General features: G+C 50.1%; 1 protein-coding gene across 14 annotated transcripts in view; it reads right to left on the bottom strand.

The window, feature by feature from the left end:
• FRMD4A (FERM domain containing 4A) overlaps window positions 5,010-19,819 on the bottom strand; it is a 664,082-nt gene continuing 649,272 nt past the window's right edge. For 8 of the 14 annotated variants that reach the window (XM_021064221.1, XM_021064222.1, XM_021064223.1 and 5 more), the window contains one exon: window positions 5,010-7,542. In XM_021064221.1, the coding sequence (XP_020919880.1) occupies window positions 7,440-7,542 (103 nt within the window). In that variant the 3' untranslated portion in view covers window positions 5,010-7,439. Of the gene's footprint in view, window positions 7,543-14,992; window positions 19,187-19,297; window positions 19,370-19,819 lie in introns of those variants that run through there. The other 6 variants (XM_021064219.1, XM_021064214.1, XM_021064224.1 and 3 more) reach the window with 4 other exon arrangements.

The following is a 19,819-nucleotide window of genomic DNA, read 5'->3' as shown; positions in this document are numbered from 1 at the left end:
TAGTCTTCCTGTCACACTGCCACGCCCAGGGCTGGAGAGAACTCATGCCCCCAAGGGTCCAGTGTCAGCTGGGCCCTGAGGACACGCGCCACCTCTTTTCCTCACGGGGCTGTTCTCATCTGTGACTCTGCTCCATCCTGAGCCTGCCTCCTTGTCTGTCCCTTCTCACTTGGAGGGTGGCTTCACCTGTCTTTTTACACCAGGTTGAATACGGAGGTCTGTCTGGACCTCCCCGCTCACCAACTTTGCGTAGCTTACTTGGAGGCAAAGCTGTTCCTCCTGTTGTCAGAGGCTGGGCCTTCCACTGCCCGGCCTTGCTTTCTTCCTCTCTTCTTATGCCTTAAATAGTTTACTTGTATCTTCTCCCTCCTCCCACCCCCAGTAGAAGATCCATCTCCTCGGGGCAGGGATTTCGCATCCTTTTGGTTAGCTGTGGATGGGAGGTGCAAAGGGAACGTCATCGTGGTGATTACAAGGATTTTGGCCTGAGCCCTGGAAGATTGGAGTTGCCTGTAACTGAGCTGAGGCAGGTCATTGATGGAGCGGGTTTGGAAGGAAGGTCAGAAACTCAGTTTGGGACGTGTTAGCCTGTTAGACACTCACCTGGAGATGTTGAGTGGGCTGGAGGATATACAAGTTTCAGACAGGGGGTCCAGGCTATAGGGATGAATACAGGTGGCATCAGCCTACAGATGACATTTAAAACCACGGGACAAGGTGAGAGCTACAGGAAGTGGCTGCGGACAATAAAGAGGAAGACTTGAGTTCCTGTCATGGCACAGCAGAAATGAATCTGACTAGGAGGAGCCATGAGGTTTCGGGTTCAATCCCTGGCCTCAGGGGGTTAAGGATCCGGCATTGCTGTGAACTGTGGTGTAGGTCGCAGATGTGGCTCGGATCTGACGTTGCTGTGGCTGTGGTGTAGGCTGGCAGCTGTAGCTCTGATTCGACCCCGATCCTGGGAACCTCCATATGCCGTGGGTGTATCCTTAAAAAGACAGGAAAAGGAGAAAAAAAAGAAAAAGAGGAAGCTGAGCTCTGGGACCTTGGGAATGTGAAGAAAAGCTACCAAGGAGATTGGAAGGAGGGCAACCTGGAGAATGCAGCGTCCTGGAATTCAAGTGACAAGACTGTTCCCATGAAGGAAGCAGGAGGGATCAGCTGTGTCCGGTGCTGCTGGTAAGTCACATAACAGAGAACAGAATTAACCATTGGATTTGGCCTTGTGGGGCATCATCCTTGATCTTGACAAGCATGGTTTTGGTGGAGTGGGAGGAATGGAAGCATGCTTGGAGAGAGCTTGACAGAAAATGGATCAATGAGTGAAAAACAAAAGGAACCTCCTCGTTTGTGGGGTGAAAAATTATGTAGAGAAAAATGGTTTTTTATATATATTAAAAAAATGTTGGAAAAGTTCCCACTATTGCTCAGTGGTAATGAACCCAGCTAGTATCCATGAAGCTGCAGGTTTGACCCCTGGCCTCGTTCGGTGGGTTAAGGATCCGGTGTTGCCGTCAGCTGCGGTGTAGGTTGAAGACGTGGCTCGGATCCTGAGTTGCTGTGGTGTAGGTCAGCAGCTACAGCTCTGATTCGACCCCTAGCCTGGGAACTTCCATGCACCGTGGGTGTGGCCTTTAAAACACACACACACACACACACACATACACACAAAGGAAAAAACCGTGGTGCAATTACACATATGGGCCCTATCAGTTAGTCTGCTTATGTTCATACTCCTGAATTGCAATCCAGGCCTTTCAGCCCTTACCTGAATATTGTTGTTAAACCTTTGTTTTTTGTTTTTGTCTGCATCGTGCAGCACTTGATGTAGGATCTCAGTTCTCAGACTAGAGATTGATCCTGGGCTGCTGTGGCGAAAGCACTGAATCCTAACCACTAGACCACCAGGGAACTCCCAGCTCTTACCTGAATAGATAGTGACTCTGCTGGAGGAGTGACTTTGTGTGTGGCCAAGAGGTTATACCTCTGCACATGCTTCCACCTTTTCCCTGCCATCTCTTTGACCAGGCAGCTCCTTGAGTGAGATCCATGAGATGCCGTTGACATACTCGATGATCTCTTATCATGGGACTCATTTTACTCTCCTCCTTCCATGTGTTTAATGCCTGTGACCTCATTTCCTCGTGTGGTGGCCACCTGCCTGTGTGTCTGGTCCACGAGAGTCTAAGCTTTGGAAGGACTGCTCATGGACCACGCGGTGAATGAATGACTTCAGCTGCGGCCCACTGACTGCCTGCTGGCCGACATCAGTGGGTCTCTGATGTTGCTCTTTTTTAGAGAGAATTTCATGCCTGAGCTTATTTTGAGCTGTTGTTCTCGGAGTAAGGAAGGCAGGCCTGGCTCTTGTTAATGCTTTCTACTGAGATCAAGTGATTATGTTGTGTTCTCTATGAACTGAAATAATGACTTTTTGGAATTGCCTTGTTGGAACAATGTAAAGAGCCTGTGCGTGTGCGTGTGTGTGTGTGTGTGTGTGCGCGTGCGCAGGCGTGTGTAGCAAAAAGCAGGAAGGCGTAGGAAACAAGAAAGTCAACTTCCTGTGGGCTGGTTGCTTTCACGTGGTAGAGCTTAATGAGGAGACAGTAGGTGTATTTCCTGAGTAGAAAGATCTATATTTATATCTACATGTAAAAGACTGAAGAGCTGAAGAGGATCCTATTTGTTTGAATCAGTGTCAGTCATCTTGATACAGAAGCCCTGGTTGCTCTGCCAAGGACAGGCTTAGGAGTTTTGTTTTTTTTGGTTTTTTGTCTTTTTTGCCATTTCTTGGGCCGCTCCCATGGCATATGGGGGTTCCCAGGCTAGGGGTCGAATCGGAGCTGTAGCCACCGGCCTACGCCACAGCCACAGCAACACAGGATCTGAGCTGCATCTGCAGCCTTCACCACAGCTCACGGCAATGCCGGATCCTTAACCCACTGAGCAAGGCCAGTGACCGAACCCACAACCTCATGGTTCCCAGTCAGATTCGTTAACCACTGAACCACGACGGGAACTCCCAGGCTTAGGAGTCTTAAGCTGTCCTGATGTGCTCGGAGCCCCCATGGCTTGTTTCCATCGTTGACAGGGTTAGCCTGCACTGGTGGCAGATGCTTCAGCAAGGGTTCTCCATCCTAGGGATGCTCCTGGCTGCCAGACTTCTAGTTTGGTGCTAGTGCATTGATGCAGTGGTGGGTTAGGGGGCCAGGGGTGCAGTTACAGCAGAGGCTCCGCCAAAGTAAGCCAGTCATCCATTTGCCCATCAGACTGAGACTGTCTGTACCTGCAGGCCTGGCTGCTTTGGTGACAGGATGTAGAGCGTGGGTGACAGCGTCTGCGCTGTGGCATGATGAACAGTGTCCGTAAAGAGCCCGAGCTTCCTGCCTGTCTCCCCAGTTGCCCCTTTGTGTCCTACACGGAACCAGGGACCACCTGCAACAGAGACCGAGATACCCCCAGAGCCCAGATGGCTCAGTATTTATTATTTCTTTGTCTTTTTTGGCTGCCCTGTGGCATAAGGAATGCCCTCCAGGTGTGGCACCCAAGCCACAGCTGCAGCAGCACCCGTGTCTTTTAACGCACTGCACCGGGCCAGGGATTGAACCCGAATTCTAGCACTGCAGAGACGTCACTGATTCCGTGAGGCCACAGTGAGAACTCCCCACCCTCAGCGTTCCTTCCACGTTGGGTTGTCCTGTGGGAACTATGCCCTGCCTAGCATATACTGCACCAGGGTAACTATTTGTCATGAACAAATTCTAAAGCAACATCCTAACCAAAGGATGACCTCCTGTCTCAAACCCTTTTTGTAAAAGAATTACCTGAGAATGTTTTATCTTTGCATAACTAACAAAAGGAAACCAGAATAAGAATTAGCCTTTACTAAACAAACTTGTCTACATCATGGAGCAAGCCAGTGAGACCATCATCTGTATAGAGTGACTTTAAAAATGAGCTGGGGAGCTCCCAGTGTGGCACAAAGGGATCAGTGGTGTCTCTGGAGTACTGGGATGCATGTTGGATCCCAGGCCTGGCACAGTGGGTTAAGGATCCGGTGTTGTTGCACCTGTGGCTTGGCTCTGATACCTGGCCTGGGAACACCATGTGCCACCGGGCGGCAAAAAAAAAAGAAAGCCTGATGATGATACAGGCAACTGAATGCTGATTCAGGAACGTGCTCAGGCATATTTATCAGTGAGAAACATACAGAATGTCCAAGAGGCCAGTGAGATCTTTTCATTTTGAAAATGCTTTTAATAAGTGTTGACAACACCGTTTTGCAAAATGTAAAGGTACTATACAAATTCTTAATACAAAAAGAATAAATTAAAAGCAGATTTCTTTTTAATTTCTGCCACTTTGTCTACAACATACATCTTTGTCATTGATTACAGTTGAACAGAATCCAGTCAAATCATTTTACATGCTCTACAGTCAGTTTCAGGAGCAACCTAATCCTTTTCTCCCCATTTTTAAACTAGAGTCCGTTTTACACAACTTGTAATAAACTATTGACATTAATGTGTATGTCAAACTTTACACCGAGTTAATTAAGCAGTAACTGGTCATCTGATAGCACCTGGATGGGGTTTGCTATGTATGTGGAGAACTAAACTAATACTGGATGAAAACAAATTGGAATTTTAACAGTTTCGACACTCACCTGCATATAATAAAATTAAAAAAAAAAAAAGTCTGATGTAGGTATTTTCACCAGCCTTCTGGCTAAACAGGCAATTTCTTACACGTAACCAAAGAATCCAATAGGGGCTGTATAGCAGACCAGGGGTTTCCTATTTCATCTGAATTTGCTTTAAAGAAATAGGGGTCTATAAAGAGCTTGCCAGTGCTTGTGTACAGTAACTCTCGTTTCCCACCATACGGATCATCAAGCATGTCCGTCTCAAAGGACCAACACTTTATGTACATCTCGTAGGAACTGAACGCAGCGCAACAGTAAAACCTGTTTTACTTAATCTCTGTCTTTACTACCAGACTCTCACGATGTTTGTGAACTGTGATTACGCTCCCCTTCCCCAGCTCCATTCCTTCCGGCCTCCCGGTTCCCAAACCCAGGGGCGGAGAAAGGATTTTCCTCTCCTTCCTTGTAACCCAGCTGGGCTGAAACACGCGATCTGACTTCAGCCTTGGTTTCTAACGACGAGCCACGTCGTATAACCTGCAGCCATGGAGCCTTGTCCGCTCCTCTCTTTCCCTGTGGCACAGAGTTCAGTTTGCTTATTCCTGCGTCCTCTTTGGGGAAAAAAGAACGCAGCCTAAGACATAGTGTTTCCAAACAGGGGAGGCAGTAACCCTGCTTTGTGTACCTCTGACCATCAAAACAAGAGCAAACTGCTCCTCCCATTTCAATCCCCAGAATCATTTACTAGTACAGTGGGTCTATTTCTCCTGCAGGGGTTATCCTAACAGATTCTGCGACTCTCTGTCCTTACCACAGGCTGGTGTGGCCAGCCCAGCTGCGTGCAGGGCCGGGGAGCCCAGGCCCTGCATTGTCCAGACCGGCCCCAGCCTGCTGCGAGCCCCGCTGGAGTCACCCCCATGGTGCTTTTCCAGTTACAGCAGGGGGACCACCATGGTGATTTATTTCATTTTAGTGTCCATTCTTACCCTCTGGGTCTGGTAGAGTCTATTGTTATTCTTGGATTACCTACACATTAAAAAAAACAGAGTTCTCTTTTTACGCCAAAGCTAACCTCCATTCTGCTTGCCCGAGTATCTAGCCCCACCCCAGCTCCTGTCCCTGGCTGTCCAATACCTTTCCCATAGGATGTCATGACAAGTGAGAAAAAAAATAATCCCTCCAACCCACCCCACCTCCCCCCTTGAGCCAATAAGCACAGCGTACCACCTCTGTGGAGACCGTGTTTGTGCCATTTGAAATAACCCAACGAAGAGTGTGCACTTGTTATTACTATAAAAGTATTTTTGAGGCCTTTGAAGATTGATGGCTTTCCAGTTGTGCGTTAAGCAAAGCTCAAAACACATGTAAACGTGCAGCTCCCACACACCTCTTTCCTCTTCCTTTCTTGGTATCTGCAGATCAGTGACACATGTCAGGGTGGCTGATGGTGTTGTAGGCATACGGGCCCTCTGGGAGCTGATATATTTTTTTTTTCCCCAACCCTGCTCTGCCTGCCAGCTAGTAGACACGTAAGGACTCCCTTCCTCCCTAAGGGCACAGTTGGGTCCTTGGAATAAGTGACATCTTGAGAAAGACCAAAGACATCTGAGCTCTTTGTCACACAAGTGCTAACAGAAGATGGGCCACAACAGTTAAAACACTTGAATGGATGGCAGTGTGCTTTTCCCTTGGCTTCGCATACAAAAGAAAATGAAACACCTTGTGCAGGGGGGGAAAAAACAGGATTCACTTTTACTGGTTGTTTTAATGAGAATCACTTTGAGCGATCATCATCTTATGTTTCCTACAAGGCCCCAGAGGAAAGCAGCTCTGTGTCTAGGCCTGAACCCCTACCCCTCCAAAGGCCAGGGCTGGGCGTCCACTCGGCTACTCCCCGCCCTCTGCCCGTCTGTTCTCCTTCAGGTCCAGGCTCATGGAGCTCCAAGTCAGCAACGCCAGCCAAGCCGCCTCCCCCGACTGGACCCTCACAGTGGGTTAGTGTCTCGGGCTCTCGGTGGAGGCGGGAGGTGGAATGTTAAGGGAGCGGGGACAAGAGGGGGACAGTACAGACGGTTGACTTTCACGGGGCGGGGGGAATACAGTAGCAGTTGAGGATTTAAAAGAGACGTCATTGCAGAAAGAATGTCTTCTTGGCCCCTCTTAATTTTTTGTGTATTTTTTCATTTTTTTAAAATCTTTGGCAGCATAGAACTGATTGTGATCTTCTGATGCATCTCTTGATGTGTTCAGCTTCTTTTTTTTTTCCCCTTCTCCCCTCCCTCCCCCAACAGCCACTGCTCCCAGGAAGGATTTCAGCTGTGCACCGACTATTCCACGAGGCACCCTCTTCGCCAAGTGTTTGGATGGCCTACAGGTGGCAGCTTGGCCTCGGCTTTTATCGTCTTTCTGGACCACCCTGTACGTAAGTCCCCGTCCTGTTCTCTACCAATGCCACTCGTCCACAGGAATTTGATGTCAGCCAGCCTCCCTGACGGTTCCTGGCCTGGAGGCTGTCACGGCAGGTGGGGGAGCCACCAAGGGGCCATTGAGGATTGGTGCCTGGCTCTCTGGGCAAGAGAGCCAGGGGACACACAGTGGGACCGGAACCTTCCAGAATGTCTCCTCGGTCAGGTTTTTTTGTGTTTGTTTTTGAGGGTGAGGGGATGCGGAGACGGGAGAGCGAAAGTGCTGGGGGCCGAAGCTGGTGCAGGGTGACAGTGCGTCTGGGTAAGGCAAATGAGAGGCAGTGAGGTGATCTCAGAATGGCGTCGAGGTGGTCAGATGGAGGCCGGCTGGCTCACACGAGGGTTCCGGGCTTGGCTTTCTCCTGCCCGTACCACTGGACATCAGCTAGTTCTGGATAGAGGGCGGAGTCCAGGAAGCAGCTGTCACCGTAGCTCCTGCAGGGGACGCAAGAAGAGAGGGGGCGGTGAGCGGAGAATGACACGGGCCGGTCTGCGCTCAGATGTACGTGCTTCTAGGGGGCCCGACCCTGATCGGGAGGAACCAGGCCTGAGACAGAGCTGAGTTTATGGAAGGTTCTCGTAGACTGCAGCAAATTCATGCAGCGGAGACCGAAACTGAACGTCTGTGGAGGAGAATGGCGCTAACCCTCATGCAGCGGTCCTGACACTCAGCTGCTCGGGGGAGTTGCCTGGGGGCCCCCAGAACACTTGTGTGTGGGCCCCACCCCAGGGCGGCAGGTTTAACTGGCCCGTGGTGGATTTGAGTGTTGGGAGCTTTCCAAGCCCCCAACTGATTTGCCTGTGCAGCTGAGGCCAGGACCCCTTGGCCTGGATCCCTTCAGAGTTCACACTGGATTTGTATTCTGTCCTGGAAGCACATTTCTGGAAAATGAGGGGATTCAATAGACTGTTAAAACAGTGCTGTTTAAATAACATACAGTTGTGTGATTATTTAAAAAGCACGGAGGAGTTCCCTTGTGGCTCAGTGGGTTAAGAACCCGACAAGTATCCATGAGGATGTGGGTACGATCCCTGACCTTGATCAGTGGGTTAAGGATCTGGCGTTGCTGTGAGCTGTGCTGCAGGTCACCCAGATGTGGCTCGGATCTGGCATCGCTGTGGTTGTGATATAGGTCAGCAGCTGCAGCTCCGATTTGACCCTTAGCCTGGGAACTTCCATATGCTGAAGGTGCAGCTCTAAAAAGAAAAAAAGTACTGAAAATACATAGGAATGTATATAGAAAAAACTTTTTAAAAAAGTCTGTTGGGGGAGTTCCTGTCGTGGCTCAGTAGTTAACGAATCTGACTAGGAACCATGAGGTTTCGGGTTCAATCTCTGCCCTTGCTCAGTGGGTTAACGTTGCCGTGAGCTGTGGTGTAGGTCGCAGACGCGGCTCAGATCCCGAGTTGCTGTGGCTGTGGTGTAGGCTGGCAGCTACAGCTCCGATTCGACCCCTAGCCTGGGAACCTCCCTATGCCGAGGGAGCAGCCCAAGAAATGGCAAAAAGAAAAAAAAAAAAAGTCTGTTGGGGATGCATCCTGATGTGGACTGGGCAGAGGTACAGTCATTCCTTGGTACCCACAGGGGCGGGGTTCCCAGAGCCCCGTGGATGCCAAAGTCCGAGGAGGCTCAATCCCTGATCCAAAGTGCTGCGGTACAGCTGGTACTGCGTGGGCGGTACCTTCACATGTGCGGATCCACATCAGCAGATAGGGAGGGATAACTGTATATTTAGTGGGAAAAATCGAAGCAGACCAGGGCAGTTCAAATCTGTTGGAGGGTCCGCTGAAGCCTCATCACGAAAAAGAGCCCCTGTCCCGTGACCCTAAACCAGCTCTTGCAGGGCAAGCTCCAGATCACCCTTCATCTCACTGCCCAGAGGTGGGAAGTTGCCCAGGAGGTGCCAGAGGCTGCGTAATCAAGCAGTCCAGGTGGCCTGAGCAGAGAGTCCGCCCTCTGTCCTGTCCTCCTGTGGCTGCAGTGTCCGGGCTTATCTCTGTGCTCATCCTTGGCTTTCAGCTTTCCCCCATCGTCACCTCTGAGGGTTCATTTGTGCCGACTCCTAAAGGGATAAACCCTGGAGGCTTTCACCACAGCCTTCGGTTTGGGGAAGAACATTCCTGTGTCTGACACTGGTTTGTGTCTCTAGCTGAGTAGGTCTGGGTGGTGTTCAGGCTGGGTCTGCAGGTCTGACCTCCCCAGAGCACGTGCTGTTTGGGGGTGGGGGGGAAGGGATATCTATGGGGAAACAGCACAAGGATTTTCCATCAATGTCAGAAGGTGATTTCTTCCCCTGATGCTGATCTCATACCTTGCGTTGGGGTCCCGGTTGGGGGTCGGGGACAGGCAGAGATGCAAAGGAGAGCAGTTGCAAGAGCATCTTTTTTTTTGTCTTTCGTTTTTTTAGGGCTGTGCCCAAGGCATACGGAGGACCCCAGGCTGGGGATTGAATTGGAGCTGCAGCTGCCAGCCTATGCCACAGCCACAGCCACACGGGACCAGAGCCAGGTCTGCGACCTCCATCACAACTCAGAGCAATGCCAGATCCTTAACCCACTGAGCAAGGCCAGGGATTGAACCTAAGTCCTCATGGATGCTCGTCAGATTCGTTTCTGCTGAGCCACGATGGGAGCTCCTCAAGAGCATCTTAAACACAACCCTGTGAACCAGTTTATGGCTGAGAATAAGCAGCCACTGATATTTTTCTATTGAATTTACTGACTTCTCTACCAGCAAACAGATGAAGGCATACTGGATTTTGTGACTCTTTCTCATCTGGTTTTTAAAAAACCCATTAACGTTAGTTGATAAAAGAACAGTTGGATCCTAACCATGTTTCTGGAAGTTGGAATAAATGAAGGTCACCTGCTCCGTTGCGGAGAAGACACGTAACATTTTTCATGCACCAAAGCTAAGTTCTGAATAGCCTTGACTCTCTTTTTCTTCCTTTTGCTAAGAATTACCCCCTGCTGAAGTTTGCATTTCTAAGAGCTGTGCTGGGTAACAATTCCTGAGACACCGGGTGGGTGACTGACATCTCAAAGGCATAGGGAAGGGGTGAGGGTTCCTCTAAGAAGGCCTTTTCTTTCCTAAATTCAGGTCTTTCACAGTGTCTGCAGGCCTCCTGAGATGAACGGGGTGTTTGGGGATTGACAAAAAAGGATACATGTGCTTTGAATTGCTCCCAGGGCTACATTTCTGTTCTTGTAAAGACTAGGTTTGTAAGACAAAGACAGTTTCTAATTCCACAAGGAACTGGGCTGCAACTTGAGTGAAGTTGATTTTTTCCTTTTTTTGGGGGGGGGGCTCTTTTTAGGACCGTACCCACAACATATGGAGGGTCCCAGGCTAGGGGTTGAATCAGAGCTGTAGCCGCTGGCCTACACCACAGCCGCAGCCATGTGAGATCCAAGCCGCGTCTTCAACCTACACCACGGCTCACAGCAACGCCAGGGATCGAACCTGAGTCTTCATGGGTACGAGTTGGGTTTGTTAACTGCTGAGTCACAATGGGAACTCGGACAGTTTTTTTTGTTTGTTTGTTTTTTTAAAGTTTGGAGGCAGCCATGGCATCTGAGGGATACGGCTGATTTCAAGCTCCCTCCGTTTGGTTGACATGTCCAACTTTATTTGGGATTTGGACACAGACAGTCTGTCTTCTGGTGAGTACTCTTTTGGTTCCTGAATGAGAATGGACTTGGTTTAGATTTAAAAGTGTCGTTTTCCTGAGCACAAAACTAAAAAATTGGAAGGCAGGTGGCGAGCACCTAAGGAGACACAACTGTCTCCACACTACACGAGGCTCCCAGGTCAGGATAAGGTGGCCACAGACAAGCAAGGTTCACAACAGGTCGCTGACCACCTGCAAGAACATTCCTTGTAACGAGGGACACCTGCTGCCGGATCCGGCATCCAGGGCCGAAAAAAGAAGCCTCTTGTGAAAGGCAAGCTGTCAAACAAAACCCGGACCCCAGCCCTAAGCACACCCCTCAGGCCATCTTAGGATTCTTTTCTGTGCTCTAGGAAAAACGCCAAAGATGGGATCCCAGGCCTCTGAATGCTTTAAGGGTGCCCCTCCCACCTCAGGACACCCCCCACCCTCGCCCCAGCGGTTTTACGTGAAAAGAGACAATGGTCTGTCCGTGTGCACACCGACCCATCTTACTCAAGGCAAACTAGAACAAACGGCGGGGTCACCGTGAGGAATGGGCCCATCAGCCTTGTTCATGCGAGGAAGTGCACTCCAAGTTCCCTGGGGGGTGCAGTGGCTTGAGGATCTGGCGGCGTCGCGGCTGTGATGCAGTTTGCAACTGCAGCACAGGTTTGATCCCTGGCCTGGGAACTTTCACAGGCCGTGGGTTGGTTCGGCCACAAAAAAGAAGGGAAAGCAGTGCGCTCAAAAGAGGGCTCCCCCGATCGAGCAAGTGGAAGGGGAACCTGTTGTGCTTGGAAGCCTCCAAAATTCCCAAACAGCTTCATGGGCAGATTCATTGCACGAGGCTAATCCAAACATTAAAGGGTACAGAGAGACCAAAACTAAAAGACTGGGACACTGGCAGTAGCCCCTACTGCTCCCCTCTCGACCAGGAGCAGGGTTGGTTGCGCCCCCCAACCCTCCTCCTGATCATCCCGCCGCCTGAGGACACTGTGCACCTGTAAACAAAAGCCCCCCACATCTCCAAGGAGGACCCCGGCTGAGCTCTGGCAGGGTTGATGGGACTCTGAGGGACTGTCCTGTAGCTGCTACCAACGGTCCTGCTGTTACTCCCTTCAATAGCCAAGCAGAAATGAGTATGAAAATGAATGGAAAACCTTGCCCAATTCTGGGAGACACTGGAGCTACACTCTCCACTTTATTATTATTATCAATTTTTGCTTTTTAGGGCCGCACCTTCGGCATATGGAGGTTTCCAGGCTAGGGGCCAAATTGGAGCTGCAGCCGCCGGCCGACGCCACGGCCACAGGAACACGGGCTCCACGCCTCATCTTCGGCCTACACCCCAGCTCAGGGCAACGCCGGATCCTTAACCCACTGAGCGAGGCCAGGGATCGAACCTCATCCTCAAGGACACTATGTTGAGTTCGTAACGTGCTGAGCCACATCAGGAGCTCCTTTACTCTGCACTTTAAGCCCTACTCGCTCCGGAGCCTGCAGGTGCGATCTGGTACAGGTGGGAAATCCCAACAGCACCGGCTCCCCTGCATCTGCAGTGCTCCATTGAGAAAGGTCAGCTTTCACGTCCTTTCCTTTCCGTATCCCGACCCCACTGGATGGGCGTTCCTCTCCCTGGGACAGCTGTTGCCTCCGTGTTTGTCTCATCTTTTGTGTCCTGACTTTGGTGATGTTGGGGGGGGGGGATGTGATCGAAATGGAAGTAGCCCCCCCATTGGAGGCTGCGTGCCCTGCGAGGGGCGCCGGCCCTTGGGGACTGACTAGGTCGGTCTTCCTGGCTGTCCCTGGGACTGGCTCTGCACCCTCCTTGGGAAGGCCCCTTGCGTCCACGGGGTCTTTCAGTGCTGCCCAGAATATTTACCGTTTGTCCCCCTGACAAGATACTGGAAAGGCTTGTTTCAGCAGCTCGCTGGTCACAAATTGGCCAAACTGGAAGCTGATATTCAGAGCCTGTAGGAACTTTTTTTTTTTTTTTTTTTTAATCTCCTAAATCTAAGTGAACCCATGTGCCCGGAGGGAAAGGAAAACATTCCAGAGACAAAGCGCTACATGCAGGGCGCAGGAATCTTCTGCTCTGTTGGTTGAAGAGCATCTTCCTGATCTAAAGCAGCAAACGGAAGACAGTGTAGTTGGGTGGGAGGGACAGGCTGTGACGTCCGTCACCCTGCAGCCTCATTCCCCAACTGTCCCTGTTTTAGAAAGCTGGGCTTGGCAGGGACAGAAATGCAGCTCCAGAAGCAACTCAAAGCCCCTCTATCCTGTGCAGCAGCCCCAGAATGTTCCCTGATGATCACAAAAGGTTGCAGAGCCTGTAAAAGACCTGGACTAGGGAAAGAAAAGTCCCTTTCGGAGGAACCTGCACTCTTTTCCTGTGCCTCTGAGATGTGACCGTCCCACCTGGCCTCTCCAGGAACTGGTCCCCAGGCCAGCTTCTTAGAAACGCTAACTTCTTGCCAGAAGGAGGAAAAAAAAGGAGAAGGCTATTTGGAACTTAGGTGAATGAAAAATCTTAAGTGTCTTTTCCACAAACGGTAATGAACGACAAAGGGTTTGCCATCGGAGCAGGTAACCTTCACTCACTCCAACGTCCAGAAATGGGATTTGGCTAAAACTGTTCTTCTACAAACTAATGAGTTTTGCATTATTGTACTTATCTCATGGCTAAAATTTTACAACAAAAGCTTTACGATCTCTGCATCTGTCTATGTGTGTATGTTGCAAATTTGTAATGTTTTCCTACCTCTGAATGCTACTGCCAAAATTAATTTGTAAAAGAGCATATTTAATTGGCTGAACCATTAAGGGCTTACCCAATTATGTATTCCAAACCTGAGAAATATAGAAACTTAACCCGGATGTTTTTCAAGTTCACATGGTTTAGGAAAAATCTTGAGTGAAAAAAAGCTAGCGTACGTTTGTTGGTCTAATCCAAGTAGGTATGTTAAATACAATGCAGACACGTACAACGTTTATTCTGGGTCAAATAAGTTCATGTTATCTCTGTTCCAAAATGTGTCAGCAAGGAAGCTAACGTCAGACGCTGGCTAGCTGTTTAATGTCTCGAGAAATTTTCAGACGCAACACAATTGTTGAGAACAAGTGAACAAATGTGTACTGGGCGTGACCTGTTAGGTTTCTCACTGGGTGGAAGCTTTTGCCTACCGATAAGCGACTGCCTCTTTTATAGCAAAGAAATTACTTCCAAACACCATCCTTCTATGCGGCGCCCCCATCATTTTTGCACAGTGACTGTGGCGCTCATTTTCCTGGTCAGGTAACCCAAGAACTCTGCAGAGTCCTTCTGTTACAGAGGCTGCCTTCAGGACTAATGGAAAAGACGAATGACGTCGTGAAAGCCCAGTGAGGCAAAGTTTCTGAGACTTTGAAACTTCCCTTGATGAAGGTGCTGTCATGGTCCTTTCCAACCTCAAGTCCTCGCCTTTTGCAAAACATACGCTCACTCCCTATGAAATAGTATTCCACGCCTCTGCCTCATTCTCCATACTCTGACCCTCAAACTGCCCAACAGGACCTATTAAAAATAAATCACTAGTCACCTATTCTCTATTCCTCCTACAGGTTCAAGAAGCTCATGAACAAGAATACACCCTGACCCTTGCCTGACTTCCTGGAGAATTTTCCACTGGAAAAGACAGTGATGAAAGGACTCCTGCCTCCCCCCCGGGAAGGGTGTTTTCTGGTACCGCTCACCAGTTCCTACATGGCTGAACTTGAAGGCATCCGCCCCAACTGAGAGGAGTCACAGGACCAGCAAAGCCACCGGTGATCTGACTCAAAACCTCCTGGCCCCAGAAGTGGACGACACCGGCTGTGGACAGCTGTCCCCAGATGCTGGACCAGGCCTGTACCTGTCTTGATTTCTGCCATGTTCTCCTGTACTGTGAAAATCACCATCGCCCGACGCCTCCACTCCCTTGTAGGTTTGTTCTGCCTCCCGTTGGCCCCTTTCCGTCGCTCCCCGCTCCCCGATCTGGATGGCTCAGGCTTTGCCTGCATCTCCTGGGCGCCAGGCCAGGGAGGTCATCTTTCATTCTGCTGCCTTTGCTGTTTAGAACTGCAGGAGTGCCCGTGGTGGCTCAGTGGTTAACAAATCCGACTGGGAGCCATGAGGTTGTGGGTTTGATCCCTGGCCTTGCTCAGTGGGTTAAGCATCTGGCGTTGCCGTGAGCTGTGGTGTAGGGTCAGGGATGTGGCTCGGATCCCTCGTTGCTGTGGCTCTGGCATGGGCTGGTGGCTACAGCTCCGATGAGACCCCTAGCCTGGGAACCTCCATGTGCTGCAGGTGTAGCCTTAAAAAAAAATAGAACTCCAGTGTGGCCCATGGTGCTGGGGCTCCCTGGCCTGTCCTGTAACATGATTTTTCTTCTCTCCCTGATGCTGTCATAAACACCACCTGAAGGCCTCCCCTGCTTTTTTTGGCTTTTCGGTTGGATTTGGTTCTGCCTGGCCGACTCCACACTAACATCTTGTCAACTGAATGCATGTGTCCCCTCGTTCTTATGGTGACCTAAGCCAGGTTTCAAACATCAGTTCCTCACCTCAGGAGAGCTGTTACACGGATGGGGTTCAGTGCGCACTTCCACGGGAAGCATTGTCAACCAAGCGGTGGTCAACCTTCTGAGTTATTTGTATGGAAGCATGTTTTTAATCCAAGTAAGTATTCTAGAAATGGAGTGAAATTCCTAGAAATGTGATATGTCTTGGCATAATGTTATTGCTCCTACTCTTAAAATGCCGTCTATCACAGAAACAACCAAACTTCCTTCGTCAATTCTAAGTGAACTCTCATTAGATCGTTAGCAGCAGGCATTGTCTTTTGTCATTTACAGTTAGTTATTGTTTTACTTGGACTTTTTTTTTTTTTTTAAGCTTTTCTTTGCTTTTTAGGGTTGTACCCATGGCATATGAAGGTTCCCAGGCTAGGGGTCGAATCGGGGCTATCCCTGCCGGCCTACACCATAGCCACAGCAATGCAGGATCCAAGCCTCATCTGCAACCTCCAGCACAGCTCACAGTAACACGGGATCCTTAATCCACTGAACGAGGCTAGGGATCGAACACACAACCTCATGGATACTAGTTGGGTTCGTTAACCACTGAGCCATGAAGGGAACTCTCTACTCTGATGCTTTTTTTGCAAAAGTGATTCATGGAAAGGAACCTACCAAGAACTCTTGACCACCAGCTGCCATACTACGTGGTATCAGGCCTTGGGTATACATTTTTTTTTTTTTTTGTCTTTTGTCTTTTTGTTGTTGTTGTTGTTGTTGTTGCTATTTCTTGGGCTGCTCCCACGGCATATGGAGGTTCCCAGGCTAGGGGTTGAATCGGAGCTGTAGCCACCGGCCTACGCCAGAGCCACAGCAACGCGGGATCCGAGCCGTGTCTGCAACCTACACCACAGCTCACGGCAACGCCGGATCCTTAACCCCCTGAGCAAGGGCAGGGACCGAACCCGCAACCTCATGATTCCTAGTCGGATTCGTTAACCACTGCGCCACGACGGGAACTCCGGGTATACATTTTACCACTGATGAAGGTTCCCCTTGACCTCTGGTCTCGTGCCAAAGCTGGAGACCTCGAATCAGACTGACTAGGAAGAGAAGTGGCTGCCGCCGAGGTAGACTGCTTCCTCTCCAGATGGCAGGCGAAGGACATCTCTCTCCCGTCCTCCTGCCCTCTCTGACCATCCTATTCCTAACACTGACACCGTGAGGGTGTTCCTTTTTTGTCCATCTTTTCGCTTGGCTTTGTCCTGGAAAGATACTGCCATTGTTCACATATCTCGGGCCATTGCAAGGGGGAGGGATAAATTCAACCGCCAAACAACTGTTTGATTGACCTCTCTGCTGCTGATGACATGGGTCTGCCCATCACAGAGCTCTGCCTGGTTTCCAGGGTCTCTGTTTCTCTGGGTCAAGCTCAGCCAGCACCCCCTCTCTCTACTGTATCCAACTCCCTAACCCTGGGGGTTTGTTTCTGTGTCTCTGGTTAACAACCCCGGGGAACCTTGCATCCAGGCCCTGTGCAAAGACAGGGACACAAGGCAAGGCAAGCAGACTAAAACCCAGGTGCTGTGTACAGAGCCTTCACTTCTACTGGCCTCCAGGCATTCACCTTTTGAAGGCTGAGCCACAGCCTGCAACACGAATTACCAGGAAGCACTCACGATGCAAAATTTGCTTCCCCTGGCAGGTCCCTGCTGCCCTGGCTGCGAGGTGGCACACGTGAAGCTCTGATCAGGAATCTCTCCTCAACTCTTCAAGAAATTGCAGAATCTGCTGCTAAAGCAATAGCTGCCCAACAAAAATCCCTCGACTTTCAGGCCAAAGTTGTTCTTGAAAAGACAGCCCCTTGACTGTCCTGTAGCTGAGCAAGGTGTCTGTGCTGTGACCAACACCACTGCTGCACCTGGGCCGACGCTTCTGGAGAGGTTGAGACTCAGCTCTGGAAGATCACAAAACTAGCCAGGTAGCTTTACAAAGGGACTCCTTCAATGGTCTCTTTCTTGGATTCACTTGGTTCTGATTAGTCTGGGTCTTGGGGAACCATGGCTCCGAAGTCAACTCCAGGCACTGGGCATGCCTCGGCTTAGTCAGCACAGGGGCCACCCTCGTGTGCTCTGTTCTCTCAAAAGCTTCCAATGCAACTTTGCAGCCACCAAGTAAATGAGCTCCCTCAGAAGAGAACAGCAGAAAAAGAACAAAGAGAACGGTCTCCTCAAAAAACCTGACCCAATGTCACAAACCACGAACACCACACAGAGATTCAGCAAAACCTGGGAAGAGCCCCAGAGCAGCAGCTGGAAGCAGCACGCATACATTTTGACCACCTGTCTTAGGCTGAGAGTCTGCTGAAAAGGCGGACATTGTTAATAAGACAACAGGTCCAAAATGAAGTCACTTAGGCTAAGCTCCACATCACCAAACCAAGACCTGGCTTCAGCTGTGAAATGGAATCCTGAACCCGTCCCGTCCCGACGCGCCTGCTCATCACAGTGAGGGCGTCTGCCTGACGGAGCCCTGGCCAGAACCAGCCCACCTCTCACCTGGGACAACTTCCCTGATCCTGCTCCCTCCTGCCTGTTAGTCCCCTTTTGTTCAGCTCCTCAGAGCTCCTATCTGCTTGACTGAATGCGGCCTGATTCATGAGTCACTGAAATAAAGCCGCTAAGATCTTGCAAATTTACTCAATTTTTTTTTTTTCTTTTTGTCTTTTTAGGGGCTGCACCCGTGGCATATAGCGGCTCGCAGGCTAGGGGTTGACTTGGAGCTACAGCTGCTGGCCTACACCACAGCAACACAAGGTCTGAGCCACGTCTGCGACCTACCCTCCAGCTCATGGCAAGGCTGGATCCTTAACTCTCTGAGCCAGGCCAGGGATGGACCCTGTGTCCTCATGGATGTTAGTCAGATTCATTTCCACTGAGCCACAACAGCAACTTTTTAAACACCATCTTTCTCTCAAAGGCTAAGTCCCTGTTCTCCTTAAGCCCCCATCTGCCAGCTCAGGGCACCTGCAGTAAAAACGGCTCCATGTCTCCCTCCTTTGGTGCAAGATCTTGTCCCTACCCTACTTTTGAGGCTGGAATCTAGCTCCTTTCTTCAGCAAAATGACACTAAGTGCTGCAATTTCTTACTCCCCTTGTGCGTGTCCTCATTGATAGATTTTCAAATGGATTTGAACTTGAACTCTGGTCTCTCGCAGGGTTTCTGAAATAGGGTTCCAATTTTTGATTGACAAATTTTAAAAAAATCCACTCCTGAATGGCATCCTTTTTAGTTAACCCTTGAAAGCCGGTACATTCAATGCCTTGTCTCTCAGCTCGATTGTGGCCCCTGCAGCCAGGAACCAGACTGGGGAATAATGTTTTTTTCTGGCCCACAAGAGCAGGGCTTGTGCAAATTCCAACATGGTTTTGACTCACCCCAGGATCGCACTAAAACGCAGATCTGAACTCTGTAGGTCCTGACAAGGAGGAGGGTCACCTGTGGACCACATTTCAGAAAACAGGGAGGGCCCTGCCCCACCCGGTAGAGTATCCCGCTGTCATTCAAAACCATTGGGATGACGTCATGGGTGAGCTTCAGGTGCTTCTGCATCAAATGCCCTTGGCTTTTGTGATGTAAACTACGCAGTGCTGTCCTTCTCAATAAACAGTGGCGTACTACACCAGTAAAAGTGTCTACAAGAACCTGCATGGACGTAGAGCCTGGGAGAGTCTAAAACACCCTTTGAGGGCTTTTCTGGGAAGCGGCAGTGGGAATAGCTAACATCCGATGTTAAAAACATACACACAGACAGCAAGCTGCACATGTATCTAGAAAGAAGACACGACAGTAACAGCTTCCACACCACCCACGTGTTTCCTTCTGGAAGTTCTCCTGGGGACAAAGGCAACACATAGGCAGCACATCTGAGATCACAGACTCATGAGCAGTGAAGCGAGGGGGGCGGGGAAGGGCCATAAGAACAAAAACGCCCCCTTACGATACCTCTATTCATCAGTACTTTGGTGAGTTGGAGACTCAGACCCATCCATAATGGGCGAGTTTTCCGTTGCTTCTCTGAACACAGGCAGGCAGAAGAAGGAAGAGAAGAGAGGTCATGTTAGAGAAAGGCAGCGACAGAGACATGATTAGTAGCTTATGAATACACTGGAAGGCCCGGCTGACCACACACCCAGGCATTAGTGACAAATAACCCAGGCCGTGTGGAACTTTCAGCTCCCCCCAGGTATGAGGCAGAGGCCTCTTTAGATCTGTCAGGAAGGCGGGCAGGCTTTGGCACTTGGACGCGTTTCTCATCGCATTGCAGAGAATAGTTATGGTTCCTTAAGGATAATTCCACTCCATCTGATAAAAGGGGTTAAGGACCGACATTTCAAATGCATCTTGCATCCTCGCTGGCTGTGTCTGATCAAACAGGCACGCTGCCAGATCCCCTCCCGTGTAAAAGCATGTGACGGGTGCTTGTAAGTTCCAAAGCCTGCTGTTGGCCAAGTGACAATCCTATAT

Source organism: Sus scrofa, chromosome 10 (genome assembly GCF_000003025.6).
Source record: "Sus scrofa isolate TJ Tabasco breed Duroc chromosome 10, Sscrofa11.1, whole genome shotgun sequence".
In the NCBI taxonomy this organism is placed as follows: Eukaryota; Metazoa; Chordata; class Mammalia; order Artiodactyla; family Suidae; genus Sus; species Sus scrofa.
This window is presented reverse-complemented; position numbering and strand designations above follow the sequence as displayed.